The sequence below is a fragment of the Pan paniscus genome, chromosome 15 (assembly GCF_029289425.2).
Source record: "Pan paniscus chromosome 15, NHGRI_mPanPan1-v2.0_pri, whole genome shotgun sequence".
Classification (NCBI taxonomy): Eukaryota; Metazoa; Chordata; class Mammalia; order Primates; family Hominidae; genus Pan; species Pan paniscus.
Genome location: NC_073264.2, coordinates 32,044,052 through 32,069,940, shown reverse-complemented (window position 1 = coordinate 32,069,940; position 25,889 = coordinate 32,044,052). Strand labels below are relative to the sequence as shown.

Here is a 25,889-nt window from a genome sequence, read left to right as displayed (position 1 = left end):
AAACCCTGTCTCCACTAAAAATACAAAAATTAGCTGGGCATGGTGGCAGGTGCCTGTAATCCCAGCTACTTGGGAGGCTGAGGCAGGAGAATCACTTGAACCCGGGAGGCGGAGGGTAGAGTGAGCCAAGATTGCACCATTGTACTCCAGGCTGGGCGACCGAGTGAGACTCTGTCTCAAAAAAAATAAAATAAAATAAAGCCTAGGGCTTCCCCATAAAGATATTTTAAGGATCAAGAATTTTTATAGGTCCCATGAAAAAGTTTTGCTCTCAGAACCTTGGCAATGACCTTCTTTATATCTACAAGACAAAGTGTTTATATGAACTTAAGACAACCTTGCAAAAAATCCTATATATTCATTAATAAGCCTCTTTCTTTCTTTCTTTAGACAGAGTCTCGCTCTGTCCTCCAGGCTGGAGTGCAGTGGTGCAATCTCGACTCACTGTAATCTCCGCCTGCTGGATTCAAGCAATTCTCCTGCCTCAGCCTCCTGAGTAGCTGGGATTACAGGCATGTACCACCACGCCCGGCTAATTTTTGTATTTTTAGTAGAGATGGGTTTTCTCCATGTTGGTGAGGCTGGTCTCAAACTCCTGACCTCAAGTGATCTGCCTGCCTCGGCCTCCCAAAGTGATGGGATTACAGGCATGAGCCACCACGCCTGGCCCATTAATAAGGCTATTTCTTTCCAATTTATTTTTAAATGCAAAGACTACATGAGAAGAGACCATCTTCTTTGTATAGTTTTTGTATCGTTTCTACCTGATAAAATATTTCTGAACAAATGTTCAATAGTTCAAGTAGGACTTCTCCATTTCTAAGGAAACAGGGACATTATCTCCTCTGTAGCTTAACTTCTCAACCTTGTCTTCACACAATGTTCTCTCCTGGAGTCCTGGGCACCAACTGCTTTGATGGCTTTGGCAGATGACGTGGCCTCTGCTTTGCTAGGCAAGGTCGGGTGTATGTGACCCCTACACTTCTTTCCACTTTGAGGTAGCTCCTTCCCTTCTTTTCCTGTCCCTGTTTCATTCAGCTAAAGTGTGCGCAGCACTGGCCAGACTCCTCTTCCTCAGGGAATATGCCTGGCCAGAAGCTGTCTCCTGGCCCAAAGTCACACCTGCTTCCTGGGGACAGCCTGTATCAGTGACTACTTGGCAAGGGGTATGAAGTACCGACCTCTTCACTCCAACTCAGGATGAGTCAGAAAGGCCATCCTAGCTCTGAAGCTTCCTCTTGGAGGGCTGGGCCTTTGCTGCCTACTCCTGCTTCTATCCCTTCTGCCATGCGTGTTAGTCCCGATCATCTTCCTCATGCCGATAACCTTCCCTAATAAATAGCCTTCCTGTATGCTAAATGTGGTCTGAGTCTGCCTTCTGGGGGCCTAACCTGTGACAACCACGTTCCACATTTCTGTTATTGATTTATTTTAAAACTTAAGTAAATTTAAAATTTATTGAGACCTTTTTAAAGGTTCAGAATATGGTATACTTTAGTAAATGTTCTGAATGTACTTGAAAAGTGTGTGTATTCTGCTGTGTTAGGGGCGGAGTGTTATAAAGACATTATCGTGGATTATTTAGGTGGACCCAGTGTAACCACGTGGGTCCTTTAAATGTAGAAGAGACAGGCAGAAAAGTCGTCGTCAGAATGCTACCTGTGTGTATTAGTCCATTCTCGTGCTGCTAATAAAGATATACCCAAGACTGGGTAATTTATAAACGAAAGAAGTTTAATGGACTCACAGTTCTGCATGGCTGGGGAGGCCTCACAATCATGGTGGAAGGCAAAGGAAGAACAAAGGCATGTCTTACATGGTGGCAGGCAAGAGAGCTTGTGCAGGGGGACTGCTGTTTGTAAAACTATCCGATCTCATGAGGCTTATTCACTACCACGGGAATAGCATGGGAAAAACCCACTGCCATGATTCAATTACCTTCCACCGGGTAACTTCCATGACATGTGGGCATTATGGGAGCTACAATTCAAGATGAGATTTGGGTGGGGACACGACCAAACAAATATCATTGTGAGAAAGACTTGACTGGCCATCACTGGCTCACAACATGGAGAAGACAAGCATCAAACTGTTTCCAAGTAACTTAACTACATCCCAGACCAAAGCTTGAGAATAACTGTGGGAATACGAAAATAGCCAGCACCCAACAGGTACAATTTGCATTTAAAATCTAATCAATACTTCCGAGGAATGCAAAATGCCACCCTTTCTGGATTTTGGCCCAGTGAGAACCATTTTGGGCTTCTTACCCCTAGAACTGTAAGGTAATATATTTGTGGTATTTTAAGCCACTACATTTGTGATAATTTGTTATAGCACCAATAGAAGACTAATACAGATATTGTAGGTTTTGTCTTTAGAAGTTTGATTTGGGTCTTTGTTGTATGTTTCATGCCTCTACTCAAAAAGGTCAGTCTTCCCCTAACTTCTTGAACATATGAAATAGCTATAATAAATACTTTACTATCCTCATCTACTAATTATAGCATCTGTGATGTTTTTGGTTAAGTTTAAATTGATTTTTTAATCCTCATTATGTTTTGTGTTTGCCTGTTGCTTTGCATTCCTGGTAAGTTTTGATTAGATTTTAAACGCAAATTTTACCTTGTTGGGTGCTGGATATTTTTGTATTCCTATAGTTATTCTTGAGATTTAGTCTGGGATATAGTTCAGTTACTTGGAAACAGTTTGATGCTTTTGGGCATTGCTTTCAAGCTTTGTTAGGTAGGACCAGAACAGTGCTTAGACTAAGGTTATTTTTTCCTCGCTACTAAGGCAAAATATTTGTGAGTTTTTAAATGTGATTCTCTGGGAATTATGCAATTTTATATTCTGGTTGGTTCCTGGTCCGTCTGAGGACTATTCCTTCTAATGCTTTTGGGTGGTTCTTCTCCCAGCCTCAGGTAGCTTCTTCACTTGCACATGTCGAGCTGTAACAGAGGAGAACCCTCTGCTGAGCTTGAGTTCTCTATGCAGCGCTCTCCTTTCTGGTACTCCACCTTGAAAACTATAGCCCTCTTGGTCACCTTGGACTCCCAGAACTGCCGCCTCAACTAGAGGAGACAAGGGGTCTCCACTTGGGTTCGCCCTTCTGGCACCGCTGTCCAGAACCTTTCTCCAGGCAATAAGCCGAGGCAATCTAAGGACGCTCGCATTTTTTCCCTGTCTCTCAGGGATCACAGTCCTTGTTGTTGATGTCCAATGTGTTAAGAACTTTTGCTGCGTATATTCTGTCCAGTTTTAAAGTTGTTTCTGATGGGAGGTTAAACCTGGCACATATGACTCCATCTTGGAAGAAAGCGGTGGTTTCATTTTTTAATATGAAGTAGTTTCATTTTACTTATATGATGTCTACAAGATGAGTAGTAATGTCCCTTTTTTCATTCCTAGTATTGGAGTTTTGTGTCTTTTCATTTTCTTTTTTTTTTTTTCTTCCATCTGTTTTGCCAGAAGTTTGTTCTTCTGTATATCAGCTTGGGCTGCCATGACAAGATACTGTAGACTCAGTTGCTAAAAGAACAGACATTTATTTTCTCACAGTTCAGAGGCTGGAAGTCTAAGATCAAGGTGCCCTCAGGGCTGGTTCCCAGTGAAGTCTCTTGGTGGCTTGTAGATATCCACCTTCTTGCTGGGTCCTCATGCAGAGTTTCTTCTGTGCACATGTGGAGAGAGGGAGAGGTGTCTGGTGTCTCTTTCTCCTCTTAGAAGGTCACCAGTCCTATTGGATTAGCACCTCATCTTTATGACCTCACTTAACCTTAATTACCTCCTAAAGCCCTATCTGTAAGTAAATGTAGTCACATTGGAGATTAAAGCTTCAGCATATGAATATGCCAGGGGGTGGGGGTGGTAACACAATTTAGTCCTTAACATTCTCTATCACGTTGGATTCTGACTCATTAATTTCTGCTTTGTTATTTCATTTTACTACCTTTTTCTTGTTGATTTTATTATTTTTTCTAACTTCTTGTGATGGATGCTTAGTTTATCAATTTTAACCTTAATTTTTATAATTTGTTTTTGAACTCTAAATGGGCCTTAAAATTCTGCAGTTGCATCAACACGTTTTAATATGTAGTATTTTTGTGGTTGTTCAACTTATTCATTTTAAAATATTTCCTAATTTATAACTTATTGGGTTAATTAGAACTGTGTCTCAACTAAGCCCAGTGTGGGCTTTTGAATTGAAAGTCTGTTATTGATTTCTAACTTACATTGTGATTCAGATATGCTCAAAATGATTTCAGCCATTTGGCTTGCTTCATGGTAAGATCAGATTTTAAAAATATTCCATACCTGCTTCAGAAGATTATATGTTCTGTAATTGTTGAGTACAGGTTCACTGTAGTCAATTAGCAAGGTTTGTTAATTGTACTTTCAAATATTTTACATCTTTATTTTTTCCTGTTTGTGAATGCCATGTAAGAATCTCCCAGTATAATTATAAAGTTATTGATGTAAAATACACAAAAAATGTATTTTAAAGTTTACAATTCAGTGTATTACATATATTCACAATGTGTAACCATCACCACTAATTCCAAAACTTTTTCATCACCCCAAATGAAACATCATACCCATTAAGCAGTCACTCCCCATCCTCTATTCCCCTAACCCCTGCAACCACAAATCTGCTTCCTGTCTTTATGCATTTGCCTGTTCTGGACATTTCATATAAAGGGAGTAATACAATTGCAGCTTTTATGTCTAGTTTCTTTCACTTCGCGTAATGCTTTCAAGATTCAACTATGTTGTAGCGTGTATCAGTACTTCACTCTCTTTTATGGCTGAAAAATATTCCATTGAATGAATATATCACATCTTATTTATTCATTCAATGATGGATATTTGGGTTGTTTCCACCTTTTGGCAATTGCGCATAATACGTTGGTGTACAAGATTTGTTCAGTCATTTTCAGTTCTTTTGAGAAGGTATCTAGCAATAGAATTGCTGGGTCATACAGTGTGATATTGTGATTTGTAATAACACATATAGATTTGGTCTTTGTTCCCATTTCCTGGCACACAGGTCCAGAAACCCTTGTAATAGCCAAAGTAATGTCTTTTTGTAAGGTTATGAGATGCCTGATAGCTGGGGGCTCCTTGATAGCCACAGGACGGAGGCTGGTTGCTAGGGGAACTCACCATGTGATTAGAGGGTTGGAACTTTCAGTCCTATCCTTTGATCTCCAAGGATAGAAGAGAACACATGGACACAGGAAGGGGAACGTCACACTCTGGGGACTGTTGTGGGGTGGGGGGAGGGGGGAGGGATAGCATTGGGAGATATACCTAATGCTAGATGACGAGTTAGTGGGTGCAGCGCACCAGCATGGCACATGTATACATATGTAACTAACCTGCACATTGTGCACATGTACCCTAAAACTTAAAGTATAATAATAATAAATAAATAAATAAATAAAAAGAAGAGGGACTGAAGGTTGAGTTGATGAGCAATGGCCAGTGATTTAATCAGTCCTGCCTGTTAATGAAGTCTCCATTAAAAACCCACAAGTACAGAGTTTCAAGAGCTTCTGGGTTGCTGAACATGGGGTGGTAGCTGGAAGGGTGGTGCCCCACACAGGACATGGAAGCTCCACACCCCTTCCCGTATACCTCCCATAGCCTGGGAGGTTAAGGCTGCAGTGAGCTGTAATCATGCCACTGTACTCCAGGCTGGGCGACAGAGCAAGCCCCTGTCTCATACATACATACATACATACATACATATGTACATATATACAAACACATAAAGTTAATGAGTACTTAACAGATGGCAAAATGGGTTTATCTGTTTTAAAAAATTATTAGATATCATCTCAAGTGTTATCACTGCCACATTTTATCCAATCAAGGACCTTATGACACTGTCTGGCCAAACCTGTGGTTGGTTACCCCAAAAGTAGTGGCAGTTAAATTGTTGCAAGTGACTACCCCCAACTGTTCTGAGATGGTGCTGGTTGGGATTCCAAAATCAGTCCAAAACATTTATTAGGTAACTTACAGGGTGCTAGAGTGGTACTTGTGATGGAGTAAGAAAAAAAAGATGTTCTACGATGTCTGCAACAAGGGGATTGGGATATGGAGTTTATGTGGGGTTTAAGGAATACAGCTGAGAGCCAGGGCTAGCTTCTACATTTTATCTTAAGAGTGTTTTGGGCAGCAATATAAAAAAACTTATCAGTGCCTGGGAATGTCCAAGCTTGTAGGGGAAAACATGAAGCTAGCCAGGTCACACAGTGGCCAAGGCATTTTGTGTGTCCTGTGTCAGGGCAAAGAAAAATTGGGATTTGGGAGATCCTACAGTTTCGGATCATTAAGAGTTCTTCCAGTGCTTGCTTCGGCAGCACATATACTAAAAAAAAAAAAAGAGTTCTTCCAGTTTGTGTTGTGATGTATTTAAATTCTTTTTAAAGCCATAAGTTGTTTCAAACAATGTTGTTTTAGTTTTACATAATTTTTATTTTCAATCCTTTTCACACCTGGAATCACTTTTCTCCCACGTGAAGTATACACTTTAGACATTCCTTTGGTGAGATTCTGCTGGTGGCAAACTTTTTTTTTTTTTGTCTGTGTGTACTTTGTCCTCTTAAGAGCATTTTGCTAGACATTAACATATAAGCTGGCAGTTCACTTTCTTCAGTTTCAAAGATGCCATTCCATAATTTCATGTCTCACAGTTGCACCTGAGAAGTCAGCTCTCTCCTCCTCCTCCCGCCCCCTTCCCTTCCTCCTCCCTCCTTAGAAGTGAATCTTATTTTTCTTGTACTGTTTTTGTTAAGAGTTACTTTTAGTATTCTGCAGTTTCATGATATCAAGGGGTGAACTTTTTTTTATTCTGCTAGGAGGTGTCTGTTTTGAAAAATTATTAGGTATCATCTCCTCAAGTGTTATCACTGCCACATTTTATCTCTTTTCTCCTTTGGGAACTCCAGATGACTGTTAGACCTTCCCATTCTTTAAACAAGGTCTTGCTGTTTCCCAGGCTGGAGTGGTGGGACCACAGGCACGTGCCACCAAGCCCGGGTAATTTTATTTTTTGTAGGCATGGGGGGCTCCCTTTGTTGCCCAGTCTGTTTGACCTTCCCATTATTCATCTATTTTATTTTCCTTTGCTTCCATTATCTCTTTGTGTTACATTGCAGATAATTTCTTTTGCTCCATCTTCTGGTTCAGATTTTCTTCTTAGTCACATTTCATCTGTTGCTAAACTATCCACTGAGTTAAATTTTAGGTATTTTATTTTTAACTTCCAGTTTTTTTCAAATATGCTTTTATATTTTTCTATCCTTTAAGTATTTTCTAACATCTTTTATATCTGTACGCTCACTAAATCTTTCTCCAGTTAATGTTTTTTTTTTTCTTTTTTTTTGAGACAGAGTTTTGCTCTTGCAGCCCAGGCTGGAGTGCAGTGGTGTGATCTTGGCTCATTGCAACCTCCATCTCCCGGGTTCAACAGATTCTCTTGTCTCAGCCTCCTGAGTAGCTGGGATTACAGGTGCCTGCCACCACGCCCAGCTAATTTTTGTATTTTTAGTGGAGACAGGGTTTCACCATGTTGGCCAGGCTGGTCTCGAACTCCTGACATCAGGCAATCTGCCCGCCTTGGCCTCCCAAAGTGCTGGGATTACAGGCATTAGCCACCGGGCCCGGCCCAGTGTTTTCTTTATAGAAAGGATCTTGACTTTTTATACCTAAATTTAATCTTTTTTTCTTCTCTAGCCCTATGTCATAATTTATTGCTTGAAGAGAGAGATTTTTGACGTTTATGTGTAGAATATTTAAGTCTCAAAGACTCAGTATAACAACATTTAAACAAATTAATATGCAGGGAAAGTCCTGAAATTACATTTCAAATACTATTAGTACACTGTCAGGAGCAGTGTAGAAGTTTTGCAAGCTTGATGAACACTGAATAAAGTAAATGGGTGATGCACATTGCTGGCACTAAGAGAGGAAATAATCGTATTTGGTGTGAGCTATTCTCTGCCATTTTGTGTTTGTCCTGAACACATTTCCACAGTGCTTTTTTTTAACAGCCAAGGTTAGTATTTGATTACATTTGCTATAACATTTTTTTCTAGGCTACAATTACTGGTGTCATCAAACTTTAGCACCCTGATTACTTGTGTCTGTATGAAGTTAAAAAAATATAATCTGGACCCTGACTAGAGATTCTTTCTTTCAGCTCATACCCCAGTGAGGTAGAGAGGCTTACTGTTTGGGGACTGTGTTCTTTCTAGGATCCTTTTTTTAGGGATATGACTTTAGCTGGCTGCATAGGATAAACGTTACTTATGTTACTTACAAAAACTGCTTGATGTATTCTCAGTCCTTCCATTCCACCACACACTTTTGTCTCAGGAATAAGTCAGTCAGATTAACAGACCCTTACCTATCTAGAATTATTTTTCTTGACCTGTGAATCTTGTACATATTGTCAGTGTATTGTCTGTAACATTACAGACTCCTGTTGATATGAGGCTCATTAGGAGGGAAAGCTCCCTGGCCTTTATAATAGGAAGTGTTTGTTTATTTTTCTTCCTTTCAAGCAATTGGCTTGCTTTTTATCTTATGGACGTGCTGAATGGTATGACTGATCAATACTTCTTGTCAGTACTGCATACCAAAGAAGCTTGGAATCAAGTTTAACAAACACTAACTTTTACGTATTATTTACAACTTTATGAGATGACTGTTTTGTATTTGTCCATTCCAAATCATGTTAGTGTTGCCTTGATCACCATTATATGAAGGAGGGACTTTATGTGATAAAATATACATAGGTGTGCCAGAAGGAGAGAACTTAAAGTGGCTTAAGATCTCCATCTAAAATCTATAGGCAACATGGATACCCAACAAACTATGAGAAAGTAGTTGTATAATTAAAATGCATACAAGTAGGGGACTCATGAACCAATCAAATAAAATTTGAATATGATAACCTTAAAATGTCACCAGCTTCAATCTAACCTATTAGTTATTATACTAGTACTTTCTGATTTATCAGAGGAAATGAACAATGTTGACATTTTATTTCTGAAATGTTTTTAATCAATACATATTAACTATATAATTTCCTTAAAAATTAACAAATAACTCTGATTTTCACTGTTAGGACACTGTTACAGAGAAGGAAACATATTGCTCTTCTAACTTTTCTTCTTTCTTTTTACATTTATCCACATTCCAAGTAGATTATCATAGTAAGGTTCTTCTGTGTTACTTTTGTCCAAGTTGTGACAACTAAAACAAAACACAAAATCATACATAAAACTTTTAAAAAAGATCATAAAAGAAACATTCAAACATATTTGTAAACCCCTTAATAAATTACACTTCCTATTTTATTCACTGCATTCCTAGAATAATAAATCTTAATGTTCACCACTAACTCAAATGTTAAACAAAACTGAAGGCTGGTCATGGTGGCTCATGCCTGTAATCCTAGCTATTTGGGAGGCTGAGATGGGAGGATCACTTGAGGCCAGGAGTTTGAGACCAGCCTTGGCAACATAGTGAGAGACTGTCTCTACCAAGAAAAAGAAAAGAAAATGGAATTGCAATAAACATCGTCATAGTAAAGAAATGTAAACATTATTAGGTAACGTTCAATTGATGGAAAAGAAAAACCCTGGGAATTAAAAAAATTAGTGCTAACTTTGTGACAATATAAAGAGAAATGTCATGAGTGACACACTACTGACAGTTCTCATATATTTTTGTATTTCTAAAGGATCATTAAAAGCCAAAGAAAAGGCTTTCAGTTCTGGAAGGATGGGCAAACTCCTACTGGAAACATTATTACTTATCAAGGTTTTCTTAGTCGTCCATGAAAACACCTTATCTTGGTATAGCTGGATGGCTTTGGTTTCAGCTGGTTCAGGTGAGTAAGTGGTTTTCTTTCTCTCTTTTGAAAAATACCAATAGCAACTAGGGGTATGTTAACAGAAACAAACAACAAATGTATACTTTACCTGTTTTATGAACTGTGTAGCATTAAAAAGCTCACTGCAGCCATATAAAATGTGTTTGCCTTGTTTCCCCTGTAAAAATCAGAGTCAGAACTTAGATACAAGTAACAAGAAATATATTCAATATTCCCAAGAAAAGAGATTAATATGCTAGTTTTTTTGTTATTCTTAACAGTCTTTCTTTGGGATAGTGTTGGATTTTAGTATACACATCTACCTAAAATTGCATGAAATAAAGAGGAATAAAGTGGTGAAATGAGCATAGTATTTTTGTCCCCCAAAATATATACTATGGCATACTATTGGTGCCATTTCCTATTACACTAAAAATAGAAGGAATCTCACTGTCAAATTTCACAGGAGCAACAGTTATCTATAAAATCTTAGAACAACATTCTTCCAATGTAGGATGTGTACTACTTGAAGAATACATTCGAGTTTCTTTATGCTGAAAGTGGGCTATGGTGCAGGTGGCATGGATTGTGCTTTTAGTCTCACTTGAGCAACACAGTATTTATAAGTTAATACATCTCATTCCACATTGTCAAAATCAGGAATAAAAGTCATAGTTACAATGTTGGAACCAACAGCCAAAACTTCTCTATTAGCGATTTGCTAATTTCTTGTATGGATTGTGAACCTGAAGGTAAATTCATGAGATTTCTTTTGTAATATAAAAAAGTTTATTCTAGAATAAAGTAAGTTGAGGATTCATCAAAGAACAGAGGAATGATGGCTTTGTAACACAACTCTGTGATGTATAAGCTGAGCAAATATTGTTGGCTGAATACATGTCCTAGATGGCCATCTCTGAGAATAAATAAAACAAAAGCCACAACTCATATTTTTTTCAAAATGAGATGGTATATGGATCATATAATTGGGATTCTTGTGGCTAATAGCCATTAATTAAAGGTAGAGGTCACAGTATGCAAGGAGAAAGCAGGCACAGGGAAACATTAGAGGGGTCCAGAACTTCTAGGCATAGCTCCCAGGAGAACCTGATTCTTGTTCAAGGAGAGGTCTTTTATGCCTCTCTGGTCAGTTAGGCAAAATTGGGCTGCATGACCAGCATGACCAGGCTCAACTGCAGAAACCAAGGGAACATGACAGAAACCAGGTGAAAAATGTAAAATCAATCTTTACATTTTCTATTAAACAATGCTGGCAAGCCAGCCCAAGGTTGCCCCCTGGTTTATCGTAGTCTCTAGCCCAGGCCCAGAATTCATCACTAGTTAATACTTCATTCAGGTTTGGCTAAACATCAGCACTATGGATCCTGGTATTCTTGGAGATAAGCACAGGGGTACAGTAGCCCAGCTGAGATTAATCCTGACTTGTACAGTCCCCACCCTGGACCAAGCTTTCTTAACCAAATTACTCATCATCATTCTTTTCTAATCGTTTATTTTAAAGAAACACTGTAGTTTACCAAACATTCCAGTGCAAACTTGTTCTTAATCTTGTACAAGCTTGATGACCCCTTTACTTACTCTGTCAGTTAAAAATTGAACTTTATGGGCTGGGCGCGGTGGCTCATGCCTGTAATCTCAGCACTTTGGGAGGCCGAGGCAAGTGGATCACAAGGTCAGGAGTTCGAGACCAGCCTGGCCAGCATGGTGAAACCCCGTCTCTACTAAAAATACAAAAATTAGCCAGGTGTGGTGGCGCGTGCCTGTAATCCCAGCTACCCAGGAGGCTAAGGCAGGAGAACTGATTGAACTCGGGAGGCAGAGGTTGCAGTGAGCCAAGACTGCGCCACTGCACTCCAGCCTGGGTGAGAGAACGAGACTCTGTCTCAAAAAAAAAAAAAAGAAAAAAAAAATCGAACTTTATAAAATGTACCAGTATATTGATTCAATGTAAAATTAACTCAATGTAGTTCTTTCTCTAACCAATCACCTTCCATCAAGAGAATACCTTGTGGTTTTAAGTCAAGTTCCCAATTCATCAGTATTAGTATTATCAAATGTTTTGATAAAATCAGTCAAATTATTTTTTACCAATTATACCAAAGTTATACCAAATAGCATTTACATTGTGAGTTAGATTAACAACATTACTAAATAAATCAGAATTACAACAGTATTTTCTGGCACTTGCCCCTTATGTTGTGGACTAGTATAAACCAAGGGCCATGTTAGTTAATTCTGTATTGCAAGTCTCATGTAGGCATAGTCGCATGTTTAGTTTCATACTACGAGACTGTACTGACACAGGTTTCTAATGATGTGAGGAAGGCTGTCATAGACCTAGCTCAGTTCCTTCTTAATAGGGCTGAATGGTAGGGAAAAGATTAGGATTATTCAGGACAAAAAAACTAAAAGGGATTTAAAAATCCTCTCAGGACAATAAACTGGGGGGCTTAGTAGCTACTACAAATTTAATGGATCTAAAGGGCATCTATGAATAATATAATAAAATATATAATGGTCAAAGACTAGATGCTTTGCCCGTATGATGAGAAAGAAGACAAGGATGTCTGCTCTTGCCTCTTCTACTCAACAATGTATTGAAGGTTCTAGCCAGGGCAGTTGCAGAAGATAGAAAAGAAGCAAAACTATCTCTATTTATAGATAACATGATCTTGTATATAGAAACTTCTAAAAATCCATTAAAAACAATTAGAACTAATAAACTCAGCAAGGCTGTGAAACGTAAGATCAACATATAAAAATCGGTTGGATTTTTACGCACTTGGAATGAGGAATCCAAAAATGAACTTAAGAAAATGCCTTTCGTCTTTGACAAAATTCAACAGCCCTTCATGCTAAAAACTCTCAATGAATTAGGTATTGATGGGATGTATCTCAAAATAATAAGAGCTACTTATGACAAACCCACAGCCAATATCATACTGAATGGGCAAAAACTGGAAGCATTCCCTTTGAAAACTGGCACAAGACAGGATGCCCTCTCTCACCTCTCCTATTCAACATAGTGTTGGAAGTTCTGGCCAGGGCAATCAGGCAGGAGAAAGAAATAAAGGGTATTCAATTAGGAAAAGAGGAAGTCAAATTGTCCCTGTTTGCAGATGACATGATTGTATATCTAGAAAACCCCATTATCTCAGCCCAAAATCTCCTTAAGCAGATAAGCAACTTCAGCAAAGTCTCAGGATACAAAATCAATGTGCAAAAATCACAAGCATTCCCATACATCAATAATAGACAAACAGAGAGCCAAATCATGAGTGAACTCCCATTCACAACTGCTTCAAAGAGAATAAAATACCTAGGAATCCAACTTACAAGGGATGTGAAGGGCCTCTTCAAGGAGAACTACAAACCACTGCTCAACGAAATAAAAGAGGACACAAACAAATGGAAGAACATTCCATGCCCATGGATAGGAAGAATCAATATCTTGAAAATGGCCATACTGCCCAAGGTAATTTATAGATTCAATGCCATCCCCATCAAGCTACCAATGACTTTCTTCACAGAATTGGAAAAAACTACTTTCAAGTTCATATGGAACCAAAAAAGAGCCCGCATTGCCAAGTCAATCCTAAGCAAAAAGAACAAAGCTGGAGGCATCACACTACCTGACTTCAAACTATACTACAAGGCTACAGTAACCAAAACAGCATGGTACTGGTACCAAAACAGAGATATAGATCAATGGAACAGAACAGAGCCCTCAGAAATAATACCACACATCTACAACCATCTGATCTTTGACAAACCTGACAAAAACAAGAAATGGGGAATGGGTTCCCTATTTAATAAATGATGCTGGGAAAACTGGCTAGCCATATGTGGAAAGCTGAAACTGGATCCCTTCCTTACACCTTATGCAAAAATTAATTCAAGATGGATTAAAGACTTAAATATTAGACCTAAAACCATAAAAACCCTAGAAAAAAACCTAGGCAATACCATTCAGGACATAGGCATGGGCAATGACTTCATGTCTAAAACACCAAAAGCAATGGCAACAAAAGCCAAAATTGACAAATGGGATCTAACTAAACTAAGGAGCTTCTGCACAGCAAAAGAAACTACCATCAGAGTGAACAGGCAACCTACAGAATGGGAGAAAATTTTTGCAATCTACTCATCTGACAAAGGGCTAATATCCAGAATCTACAAAGAACTCAACTTTACAAGAAAAAAACAACCCCATCAAAAAGTGGGCAAAGGATATGAACAGATACTTCTAAAAAGAAGACATTTATGCAGCCAACAGACACATGAAAAAGTGCTCATCATCACTGGCCATCAGAGAAATGCAAATCAAAACCACAATCAGATACCATCTCACACCAGTTAGAATGGCAATCATTAAAAAGTCAGGAAACAAGAGGTGCTGGAGAGGATGTGGAGAAATAGGAACACTTTTACACTGTTGGTGGGACTGTAAACTAGTTCAACCATTGGGGAAGACAGTGTGGCGATTCCTCAAGGATCTACAACTAGAAATACCATTTGACCCAGCCATCCCATTACTGGGTATATACCCAAAGGATTATAAATCATGCTGCTATAAAGACACATGCACAGGTATGTTTATTGCGGCACTATTCACAATAGCAAAGACTTGGAACTAACCCAAATGTCCATCAATGATAGACTGGATTAAGAAAATGTGGCACATATACACCATGGAATACTATGCAGCCATAAAAAAGGATGAGTTCATGTCATTTGTAGGGACATAGATGAAGCTGGAAACCATCATTCCCAACAAACTATAGCAAGAACAAAAAACCAAACACTGCATGTTCTCACTCATAGGTGGGAAATGAACAATGAGAACACTTGGACACAGGAAGGGGAACATCACACACCGGGACCTGTAGTGGGGTAAGGGAAGCGGGGAGGGAAAGCATTAGGAGATATACCTAATGTAAATGACAAGTTAATGGGTGCAGCACACCAACATGGCACATTTATACACATGTAACAAACCTGCACGTTGTGCACATGCACCCTAGAACTTAAATTAAAAAAAAAAAATGCCTTTCGTAACAGCATAAAAATATACTCTGAAGACTACAAAATATTATTGAAAGAAATTAAAGATATAAAAGGAAAACATCCCCTATTCATTGACCAGAAGTCTTAATTAACATTAAGATGAAAATACTCCCGAAACTGATCCAGAGATTTAACACAGTCTTTGTAGACATTCGCAAATTCTAAAATTCATATAAAATTGCAAAAGACCCAGAAAAGCCTAAACAATAAAGTAGGACTCACATGTGTCCTGATTTCAAAAACATACTAAGGAAGCCATGATGATCAACACAGTGTAATACTGGTGCAAGAAAAGACCTATAGATCCAAATAATGGAATTAAGAGTTCAGAAATAAACCCATACACATCAAGTGATTTTCAACAAGGTTGCCAAAAAACCATTACATGGGGGAAAGAATAGTCTTTTCAACAGATGGCAGTGGAACAACTGGATATGCAAAAAGATGAAACTGGATCTTCATACCATATTTAAAAATTATACAATTCTTAGAGGAAAACTCAGGGTCAAATCTTTATGACCTTAGATTTGGCAAAGGATTCTTAGATATGCCACAAAAAGCCCAGGCAACAAAAGAAAAAAAGAGATACACTGGACTTCGCCGAAATAAACTTTTGCACTTTAAAAGACACCATCACAAAAAGAGAAAAGACAACCCAGAGAATGGGGGAAAAAAATCTGGAAATCATGTATCTGATACAGGATTTGTATCAATATTACATAAAGAATTCTTACAACTCAATCATAAAAAGGCAAAATAACCCAATTAAAAATGGACAAATGGACAAAGGGGCCAGGCATGGTGGTTCAAGCCTGTAATCCCAATACTCTGGGAGGCCAAGGTGGATGATGGTGGTGTGCGCCTGTAATCCCAGTTACTTGGGAGGCTGAGGCAGGAGAATCGCTTGAACCCTGGAGGCAGAGGCTGCAGTGAGCCAAAATTGCGCCACTGCACTCCAGCCTGGGTGACAGAACGAGACTCCGTCTCAAAAAAAAAAAAAAAAAAAAAAGGACAAAGGATCTAAACAGACATTTCTCCAAAGATATACAAATGGCCAATACACATGTGAAAAGATTCTTGACTTCGTAAGTCATCAGGAAAATATAGATAACAAAGCAAGTGTTAGTAATGAAGTGGAGAAGTGAGAACCCTCATGCACTGCTGGGGGGAATGTAAAATGGTGCAGCTGCTTTGGAAAACAGTCTGTAGTTCTTCAAATGATTACAGTTACTAAGTGACGCAACAATTCCACTCTTAGGTATATACCTAAAAGAAGTGAAAACATACATTCACACAGAATTATGGTGGCCATTATCTATGGTTCCATGTGGACAGCAACAGGTCTTGTCTAGAATACACACTCATTTGGATGTGTATACCTGGTAGCTGCAGGAATCACCTTTAACATTATTAGAGGCCGCAGCAGAAACAATTTCAATTTAGACCTCCTACTTATATATCATTTGATAAAGAAACTCACTTTACTGCAGGTGCAGTTCAACAATGTGCTAACAACCATTATCTACCACAGACTAACTTATATACCTCACCAAACACAAAGTATTGGAGCAAATGTTTGAAACACTTTTCAAAGTGGTAATGAGAGACAGAGTTGCATGATGGAATGTGTGTCAAAACATAAAAGGCATGAAATTAAAGGGGGACTCAACACTAAACAGATTATAGAGATACTTCAGGAAAAATAAGGGAGGGGTGGAGTAATAACACAGGAACTGATAACAATTTCCTCCATATTTCTGAACATTTTTCTTTTTCTCTGACTGATCATGTAGAACATGGATATGGATTACATTTACAAGCTCAGGAAGAAGGATCAGTTGCAAACATGACATGAAGATAATACCTCTAAATATAACTGTCTGAGGAATGATGGAATGGACTGTTTTTATTTTCACCTAAGCTTGGAATTAATGTTTTTTTTTTCATCTTTCCTCACATGTGGACAAGACAGTCCTATAAACTTGTAGTTATCCACCTCAACATCATGTGACTGGGAATGGACGAAGCGGAAAAGCACTGGCCAGTCTCACATTGCTGTCAGCTCCACAGGTAAGTCCTCTTGCCGAATCTGATGGTCTCCTAACTCAAGGATCAAGGTCTGGGTAAAAAACTAACAACAGGAGAAAGGAGGAAAAGTCTTTACTCTCAGAAAGGGAGCCAATAAGTGAATAATGCAAAAGAGAAAGGTAACATTATTTTGGTATCTCGTAAGAGCCTGGGAGCAAGAGAATGCTCTTAGCTGTATTTACAGATGCCCATAAGACCTGATGAAATTGTCTCCTTTATTTGAAGCTGTCTAAGATGGGTTGCAGGAGATTTAATAATTTAATCTGTAGAATTTTGTCTGAATCTTGATGATGCTAATAATAAACATCTTGAGGATAAACACAGAATAATTCTAATGCTTGCCTTTTGGCTCCCATTGGTTTTATCTATTGTAGAGAACCACTTTTGGGAGGCAAAATTAGGACACGTTGTCTCTGAAATGCACACAAACGATTTTGTTGAACAACGAAGTCACAGACCACCACGTAACTATTAAACACAGTTATGATTTGTTAAGAAAGGTGTCCAGAAACACAGACATAAAATAACTGCTGCATTTCCAACTACACATAGTAACATGTGCTCTAATGCCTATGTACCTTGTTTCTGTGGGCGGAAGGCACTAAGGTTAAAAAAATTCTTAGTACTGAAACCAAGTAAAGGATAACTAGGTGGGCTTACACACTTATAGCCCTGATCTTTTGCTGAGAATAATTACTACTCATAAGACACTGTCTCAGGGAACTGAAAACTTTTGTCTTCCCTCGCCCGCCATCTCTCAAAAGGTTCCTGAAAGATTTTGGATCCAAAAGGTATATTCAAACTATATTCAAGCAATAAAAACTCAATGGCAACAACTTATTTGGTGGTTAAACCAATTTGGGCAGAAACACTGGCACAGTTCTATGAGTCCTATGGTAAGCCCGATTTGCCTTTAATGAAAAGAGACATACTGAGCAAGACGACTTAATGACCTACTGGTTGTTGACAAGAAATGTTATTTCAGGAGGAAGGGAAATGGTGGCAAGCAGCCTGGAAAAATGATAAAACAAACTCAGCAGTTACATAAAGATGGGAAGTTACATAAAGATGGGAAGACACATGTACCCAGACTCAAGAAGGATTAAGTACGCTCCTCAATTAAAAGCCAAGGTAGTGCAAGGAAAATGGCCTGGTATTTTGGCAGAGCGAGCAAAAAGAATGAATTTATGGGAAACTTATGGTACCTCAGTCAATTACAACATTTTGGTATATAAGCAAGACCTGATTTTGTTGAGAAAGATGAGAAAACATTTAGTAAGCAATCTAAATCATAATGTAATTGCTACTTGGTGCAAATGGTATCATTGGTGAGGTTCATATGAACACATCCTATGACCAAATGAATGAGCAAATGTATAAGGAAACTGAATTAAAATCCCTACAAGATGGTCTTCTGGTAAAAGACTAGATTATCAGAGAAATAACTAGATTAATAATTGTTATAAAATTTCACAAAACTCAACTTTCTGTGGTAGAAAGAGGTAAAACTGTCAAGCTTGTACATGATTAAGAACAAGTTTTCACTGGATTATCTGGTAAACTGCAATTTTTTTAAAAGTTATAATCTACTTCAATAACTACAAATGATTAGTATTTTGGTGTTTATCTTCTTGTTTTTCTGTTATATAATGTAAAAGATGCCAAAAGAAGAATGATGACAAGTGATTAAAAAAGCTTAACCAAGGGTAAGAGCGTGTGGAATGCCCAAGTGTCTATTGCAACCATGTGTTTATCCCCGGGAACACCTGGAACCAGTCATGTTGCTAACTGTTGGCCAAACCTGAATGAAATGTTCTAACTAGTGATGAATATAGTCCTGTGCTAGAGTCAAGACTAGGGGGCAACTTGTACTAGCTTGTCAGCACCGTTTATAGAGACGGTTTGCATCTGGTTTCTGTCATATTCCCTTGGTTTCTGCTTTTGAGCCTGGTCAAGCAACTTAATTTTTGCTATGAAACTAGAGGAGTATTAACCATTTCCACTTGAAAACTGGCACAAGACAAGGATGCCCTCTCTGACCACTGCTATTCAACATAGTATTGGAAGTTCTGGCCAGGGCAATCAGGCAAGAGAAAGAAAAAAGATATCCAAATAGGAAGACAGGAAGTCAAACTGTCTCTGTATGCAGATGACATGATCCTATATTTAGAAAAGCCCACACAGTCTCAGCCCAAAAGCTTCTTAAGCTGATAAACAACTTCAGCAAGGTCTCAGGATACAAAATCAATGTGCAAAAATCACTAGCATGCCTATACAACAGTAACAGTCAAGCAGAGAGCCAAATCAGGAAGAAGCTCCCATTCACAATTGCCACAAAAAGAATAAAATACCCAAGAATACAGCTAACTAGGGAGGTGAAAGATCTCTACAAGCAGAACTACAAACCACTGCTCAAATAAATCAGAGATGGCACAAACAAATGGAAAAACATTCCATGCTCATGGATAGGAAGAAGAAATATCATTAAAATGGCCATACTGCCCAAAGCAATTGATAGATTCAATGCTATTCCTATTAAATTACCACGACATTCTTCACAGAACTAGAGAAAACTATTTTAAAATTCATATGGAATCAAAAAAGAGCCAAAATAGCCAGGGCAATCGTAAGGAAAAAGAACAAAGCTGGAGGCATCATGCTACCAGACTTCAAACTACAGTACAGGGCTATATAGTAGCCAAAACAGCATGCTACTGGTACAAAAACAGACCTACAGACCAATCAAACAGAACAGAGAACCAAGAAATAAGACTGCATACCTACAACCATCTGATCTTCGACAAACCTGACAAAAGCAATGGAGAAACGACTCCCTATTCAATAAATGGTGCTAGGATAACTGGCTAGCCATATGCAGAAAACTCAAACCGGACCTCTTCCTTACACCACATACAAAAATCAACTCAAGATGGATTAAAGACTTAAATGTTAAACCCAAAACTATAAAAACCCTGGAAGACAACCTAGGCAATATCATTCTGGACATAGGAATGGGCAAAGATTTCATGACAAAGATACCAAAAGTAACTACAACAAAAGCAAAAATTGACAAATGGGATCAAACTAAAGAGCTTCTACATAGCAAAAGAAATTATCAACAGAAAACCTACAGGATGGTAGAAAGTTTGTGCAAACTATGCATCCAGCAAAGGTCTAATATCCCGCATCTATAAGGAACTTTACAAGAAAAAACTACCCCAGCCCAGATACGGTGGCTCACACCTGTAATCTCAGCACTTTAGGAGGCTGAGGTGGGCAGATCACTTGAGGTCAGGAGTTCAAGACCAATCTGGCCAACATGGTGTAACTCCGTGTCTACTAAAAATACAAAAATTAGCTGGTTGTGGAAGGGTGCGCCTGTAATCTCAGCTACTTGAGAGGCTGAGGCAGGAGAATCGCTTGAATCTGGGAGGCAGACGTCGCTGTGAGCCGAGATGGCACCACTGCACTCCAACCTGGGCGATGGAGTAAGACTGTCTCAAAAAAAAAAAAAAAAACCCATAAAAAAGTGGGCAAAGGACATGAACATTTTCAAAAGAAGACATACATGTGGCCAAAAATCTTATGAAAAAAAGCTCAACATCACTGATCATTAGAGAAATGCAAATCGAAACCACAATGAGATACCATCTTACACCAGTCAGCCTTTTTTTTTTTTTTTTTTTTTTTTTTTTAAGATACTGGTGAGGTTTTGGAGAAAAAGGAACACTTATACACATCCCTTTTTGGAACACTGATGGGAGTATAAATTAGTTCAGCCATTGTGGAAAACAGTGTGGTGATTCCTCAAAGACCTAGACAGAAATACCATTCAACCCTGCAATCCCATTACTGGGTATATACCCCAAATAATATAAATCATTCTATTATAAAGATGCATGCACAGGTATGTTCACTTGCAGCACTGTTCACGATAGCAAAAACATGGAATCAACCTAAATGTCCACTGATGTTAGACTAGACAAAGAAAATGTGGTACATATATACCATGGAATACCATGCAGGCATAAAAAAGAATAAGATCATGTTCTTTGCAGGGACATGGATGGAGCTGCAGGCCATTATCATTAGCAAACTAACTCAGGAACACAAAACCAAATACTTCATGTTCTCATTTATAAGCGGGAGCTAAATGATGAGAACACATGGACACATCAGAGGGGAACAACACAGACTGGGGCCTGGTGGAGGGTGGGAAGAGGGAGAGGATCAGGAAAAATAACAAATGGTTACTAGGCTTAATACCTGAGTGATGAAATAATCTGTACAACAAACCCCGTGACACGAGTTTACCTATGTAGCAAAACTGCACTTGTACCCCTGAACTTAAAAGTTAAAAAAATAAAAATAAAAAACCTTTGTACAAGACCACGGCTCTTCTGAAACTAAGGTATCTCACATATATCTTGGTGGTTCACGATGCAAAGATGAAGCGTGTCCTATGAAACAGATAGACTCCCAAGAGTAGTTATTTGTTTTGGAGCTCTGTGGCATCTGCCTGTGTGTTTTTGTCTTCATTGTACCATAACCCTCTACCATTATTAGGGCCATACATGACATAAGGACATAAAGAATGATCTTTATTTAACGTTAAGTGAATAAGTGAAGATTACAAAATGACATCCTAAAAATAGCTAATTCTGTTGCCCCTGAATTTTAAATAGTGTTTTTCCTCTTCAAAGTATGCCCCTTCCTTCTTCCTTTTTGCTTAGCTGTCTGCCACTCCCTGCACTCCCTTTCATTTGCTACCTCTATAGCTCCTGTTTGCTGAAAAAAACAAAACAAAAAAATCCAAGTTTATTAGAAGTATGTCACTGATTTAAGCTAATAGGATAGGAGTAAAGTGCATATTATTCGGATAAATGAGTTTTGTAAATCATTTCACCACGAGAGTTTTTTTTTTTTTGGGAAGAGGTCTCTAAGCATTTGAGGTTATATTAAGACAGGTAGCTGCAAAGTGCATTATATCAATAAGATACATTGTTTTCTAGATTAAGTACAATTTTAGGCCAGAAATGAATGTGACAGGAATAGGAAAACAATAAACATTTAAAAATCATATATGCATGATTTTAAAACTACCTTTTAGAAAAGAAGTATAGAAGGATCAGGATAGCCATCAGAGTATGCTAGTGTTCTACCTACGAAACCATCTAACAACAGAATAAAAAGGCTAAATAAAATGTACCTTTATGTAGTCAACAAGATTCTGATATTCAATGTAGTTGCCTCCTCCCACCACAAAAACAATGGCCTAAAATGCAAACAGATTAAAAAAAAAACACACAGTTTTTAGTCTGAAACCTATTCTAAAATTAAGGTTAAAAAATGCTAGCCAAAAGTCATATTCTAAGCCCCTGATGCTATTTTAATTATTAAGAAATGTTTCTAAAAAGTCAATTTATAAATTTCTAATGTCTCTTGAGTAGTATGAAGAAGAGATTTTTCAGAAACAATTTAGAGGAAAATAACTATAATTTCCAACATATGTTATTTACTGTATTTTTTACGGAGAAGCTTCTTTGTATTTCAAATGAAAACAGTCATAGTATCTTCACAAATGTTTGGAATCCAATTTCAGAAAAAGGTTCCACACATGTAAAACTCTCACTGCAATTTGAAATACTTCATTTCCTGTGAATTGTCAGTTATTTTTAAGCTTAAAATATTATAAATATAAGCAGCTTTATAAATTAGAAAAATATAATTGCTAGGCCAAATTACCATACACTAATCATCATAAAGCCATGTTTGGGACAGACAGTCTTCAAGATTGGTCACCTTTCATCTTCCCTTTCTAGGAACAGAGAATTTTTATAAGAAACTTACCTCTTGGAATGGATTTTTATTTCTGGGAACTGAGCTGTAATAAAGAAAAACCGTACTGAAAATTTCACCCATGGCTTTTATTATGAATAAAATAGGTATGGGAAATACACACACATGCACTATTAGGTAAGTATTTACAATTCTACCTCCTTCACCTTCTTAGAGGGGTGGGTCCTTTAATTTTGCTGAGCCAGGTAGTGAATTGGGTTTCATAAGAAGCAGCTAGAAAAGGGAGATATCTCAGAGTCTAAAAGGAAATGGGTCAACCCTATTACTTTAAAATAAAATTCTAGATGACTGAGCAGCAACTCCCATGAGGAGGAGCGTAAGTCTGGGTTTGTGGTGAATGGATAAGGCATATATTTTATGTGGTAAATTTTTACCAAACTCAATATTATATATAGTTTGTGGGTATCTACATTTGTGGAAAAACTATATAAATACATTTATGGGAAGAATAACAACTCAGGAAGCAAACGGGGAAGGGAGGGAGGGATCTGAATTTTGCTGTAGCTTATTTATTAAAGATCTCTTAGACACCAAAGTATTATAAAGACATTTTTCAAAGCTTTTGCGAGTCTAGACTTACATATTTGAGTGCTAAAACAGGCTGTAGAGTATGACTTAAAAGGACAACTTAGATTTTCCCCTAAGTAATTTTTGAAAATATCAACTGAGAAAAGAGGGCTATCATAACTTTCCTTAATTGTTCAGAGGCTGATGACAGTTCTATCATCTTTTCCTCATTTCTATGGCCTGTCTGAATATTCCACAGAAGAAGCTACAAGTCCACCTGACTGAAATGCCTCTTCAGTGTTCCAGTTCCTTAAACAGTAGACATGGATGAGGAGAGGTAAGACTTATAGAATAGTATTACTAGTTATTAGTCACCAAGATTTAACTGTGATGGGATAGCTCAGGAGAAGGCTCTGTTAAAAATGAAACTCTAAGCTTATCTGTCTTATCAATGCTAATATTCTTCCTCATTACCATGCATAAACTACATTAAGGATTAAATATTTCTCAGTAAATTTCCAAGAAGCCAAGTATAGTCTCCCTTGATATCCATGAAGGACTGGTTCCAGGAACCTCCATAGACACCAAAGTCCACAGATGCTCAAGTACCTTATGTAAAATGGTGTAGTGTTTGCATATAACCTACTCACATCTTCCTATATACTTTAAATAATCTCTAGATTACTTATGATACCTAATATAATGTAAATGCTATATAAACAGTATTACAAACTATATAGTTTACACTGTATTAGGTATTGCTTAGAGAATAAACACAAGAAAAAAATAGCGTGTACATGCTCTGTATAGATTCAACCATCCGTTTTTCCCCCCAAATATTTTCGAACCCTGATTGGTTGAACCCATGGATGAGGAACCCACGCATATTGAGGGCTAACTGTATATCTACTTGTTAGCTAAATGCAAGGAAGGAAAAAATGTAAGCTGGAGAATCATTAATATAGGAAAAAGGTGCTAATCCATTGTTGTAAAGTTTACAATCAGTGGTTTTTAGTATATTTACAGAGTTGTACAACCATCACTGTCTAATTTCAGAACATTTTTATCACCCCTAGAAGAAGTCCCGTACCCATTAGCAGTCAATCCTCATCCCCCTTTCCACAATCCATTCTTTGTCAAATTCTCTCTTGCCAACAGCAGCTGCTATTGGCAGTTCTTATGCAATTTTGGTGATATTTCTGGTAAATTCAGAAAAGGGAATAACGTTTCAAGTTATCAAACAATTTAATCTAATGACTAGATTATTTTCACACCATCTACAAAGATACGAAAGCTTGGGATACAGCAAATGTAAAGTTCTGAAGATCCCAAACATAAGGAACAGGCAACAAACTAGCTTCACTAGCTTCATCTAAGTTTCAGTGCTACAGACAAATCAGTCCAAGGCAGTTATTCCCGCCCCCCACCCCCCTGCCCCCAATTCTGCCTATTCTTTTTCTGTATCTTGTAGGCTATTTGTCATACCACTGCTAATTAAATCATGAAAAATAATATCCATAAGGATATCTTACCATCCAATGTCTGTGATAAAATGCAGAATTTATTTATAGAATGTTTCATTGACACAAGGTGTTATACAGCAATGGTTCCCAGTGACTTTAATTTTATGGACCAGTTAAATAAAAAACAACCAAACAACTGGTATCCAATATAAAGCTCCTATTTTTTTCAATTGGTCCAATAAGAATATTCATTTAAAAACACGTTATCGAAATTTCCCTCACCCACAATTAGTTTCTAATACCTCCACCATTTCATAAAAACACCAGTAAACGTCTAAATGGATTTGTGTGTGTGTATATGTGGAAGGAAAAACATCTAAATGCCAAGTATCATTACTAGAGATATCTCTGGATAATGAGATTATACATCCTTGTTTCCTTACGAGTTTTCCATATAGTTTGGATTTTTAATAAGCAGTACTATATAATAAAAAAATTATTTCCATTCTCGAGGGGAAAAAGTCCACAAGTTAAACAAGACAAAAGCTGCTTACCTGTCATTGCCCCGCAGCATTTTGGGATCAAAATATCTATAGTCATCAGTTTCCTATTAAAAAAAATAGAACTTTACCATGACTGTGGAATTTCTCTTCAGAAGGTCAGTTTGGCTTAGAGTATCCTATTTTAATGAATCTATCAATTTTGTAGAATGTATAACCACCCCTAATACTTAATGAGCACTTACTATGTGCTAACCTTTATTCTAAGTGCTTTAGATGAAATTACTCAATCCCAATAATGGTCTATCAGGTTGTTACTGTTACCCTCATTTTTCAGATTGGCAGTCTGGGGTAGAGAAAAGTTATGTAACTTTTCTAAAGTCACATGATTAGTAAGTATGGGACCTACAGGATTTGAACCCAGGCAGTCTATTTTCAATGCCCAAGTTCTTAATTACCATGCCAGAGAAACTAATTCTCTTCTGGAGTGTT

At 37.8% G+C, this 25,889-nt stretch overlaps 1 protein-coding gene across 3 annotated transcripts in view; it reads right to left on the bottom strand.

Annotated features, from left to right (window-relative positions):
• Positions 1 to 9,055: 9,055 nt before the first annotated feature.
• Positions 9,056 to 25,889, bottom strand: part of SCFD1 (sec1 family domain containing 1) — a 107,005-nt gene continuing 90,171 nt past the window's right edge. For all 3 annotated transcript variants that reach the window (XM_003821215.5, XM_003821216.6, XM_008974699.4), the window contains 5 exons: positions 25,452 to 25,504; positions 22,919 to 22,952; positions 22,278 to 22,343; positions 10,002 to 10,070; positions 9,056 to 9,270 (listed from right to left, as the gene is read on the bottom strand). In XM_003821215.5, coding sequence (XP_003821263.1) covers positions 9,247 to 9,270; positions 10,002 to 10,070; positions 22,278 to 22,343; positions 22,919 to 22,952; positions 25,452 to 25,504 — 246 coding nt within the window. In that variant the 3' untranslated portion in view covers positions 9,056 to 9,246. The remainder of the gene's footprint in view (positions 9,271 to 10,001; positions 10,071 to 22,277; positions 22,344 to 22,918; positions 22,953 to 25,451; positions 25,505 to 25,889) is intronic.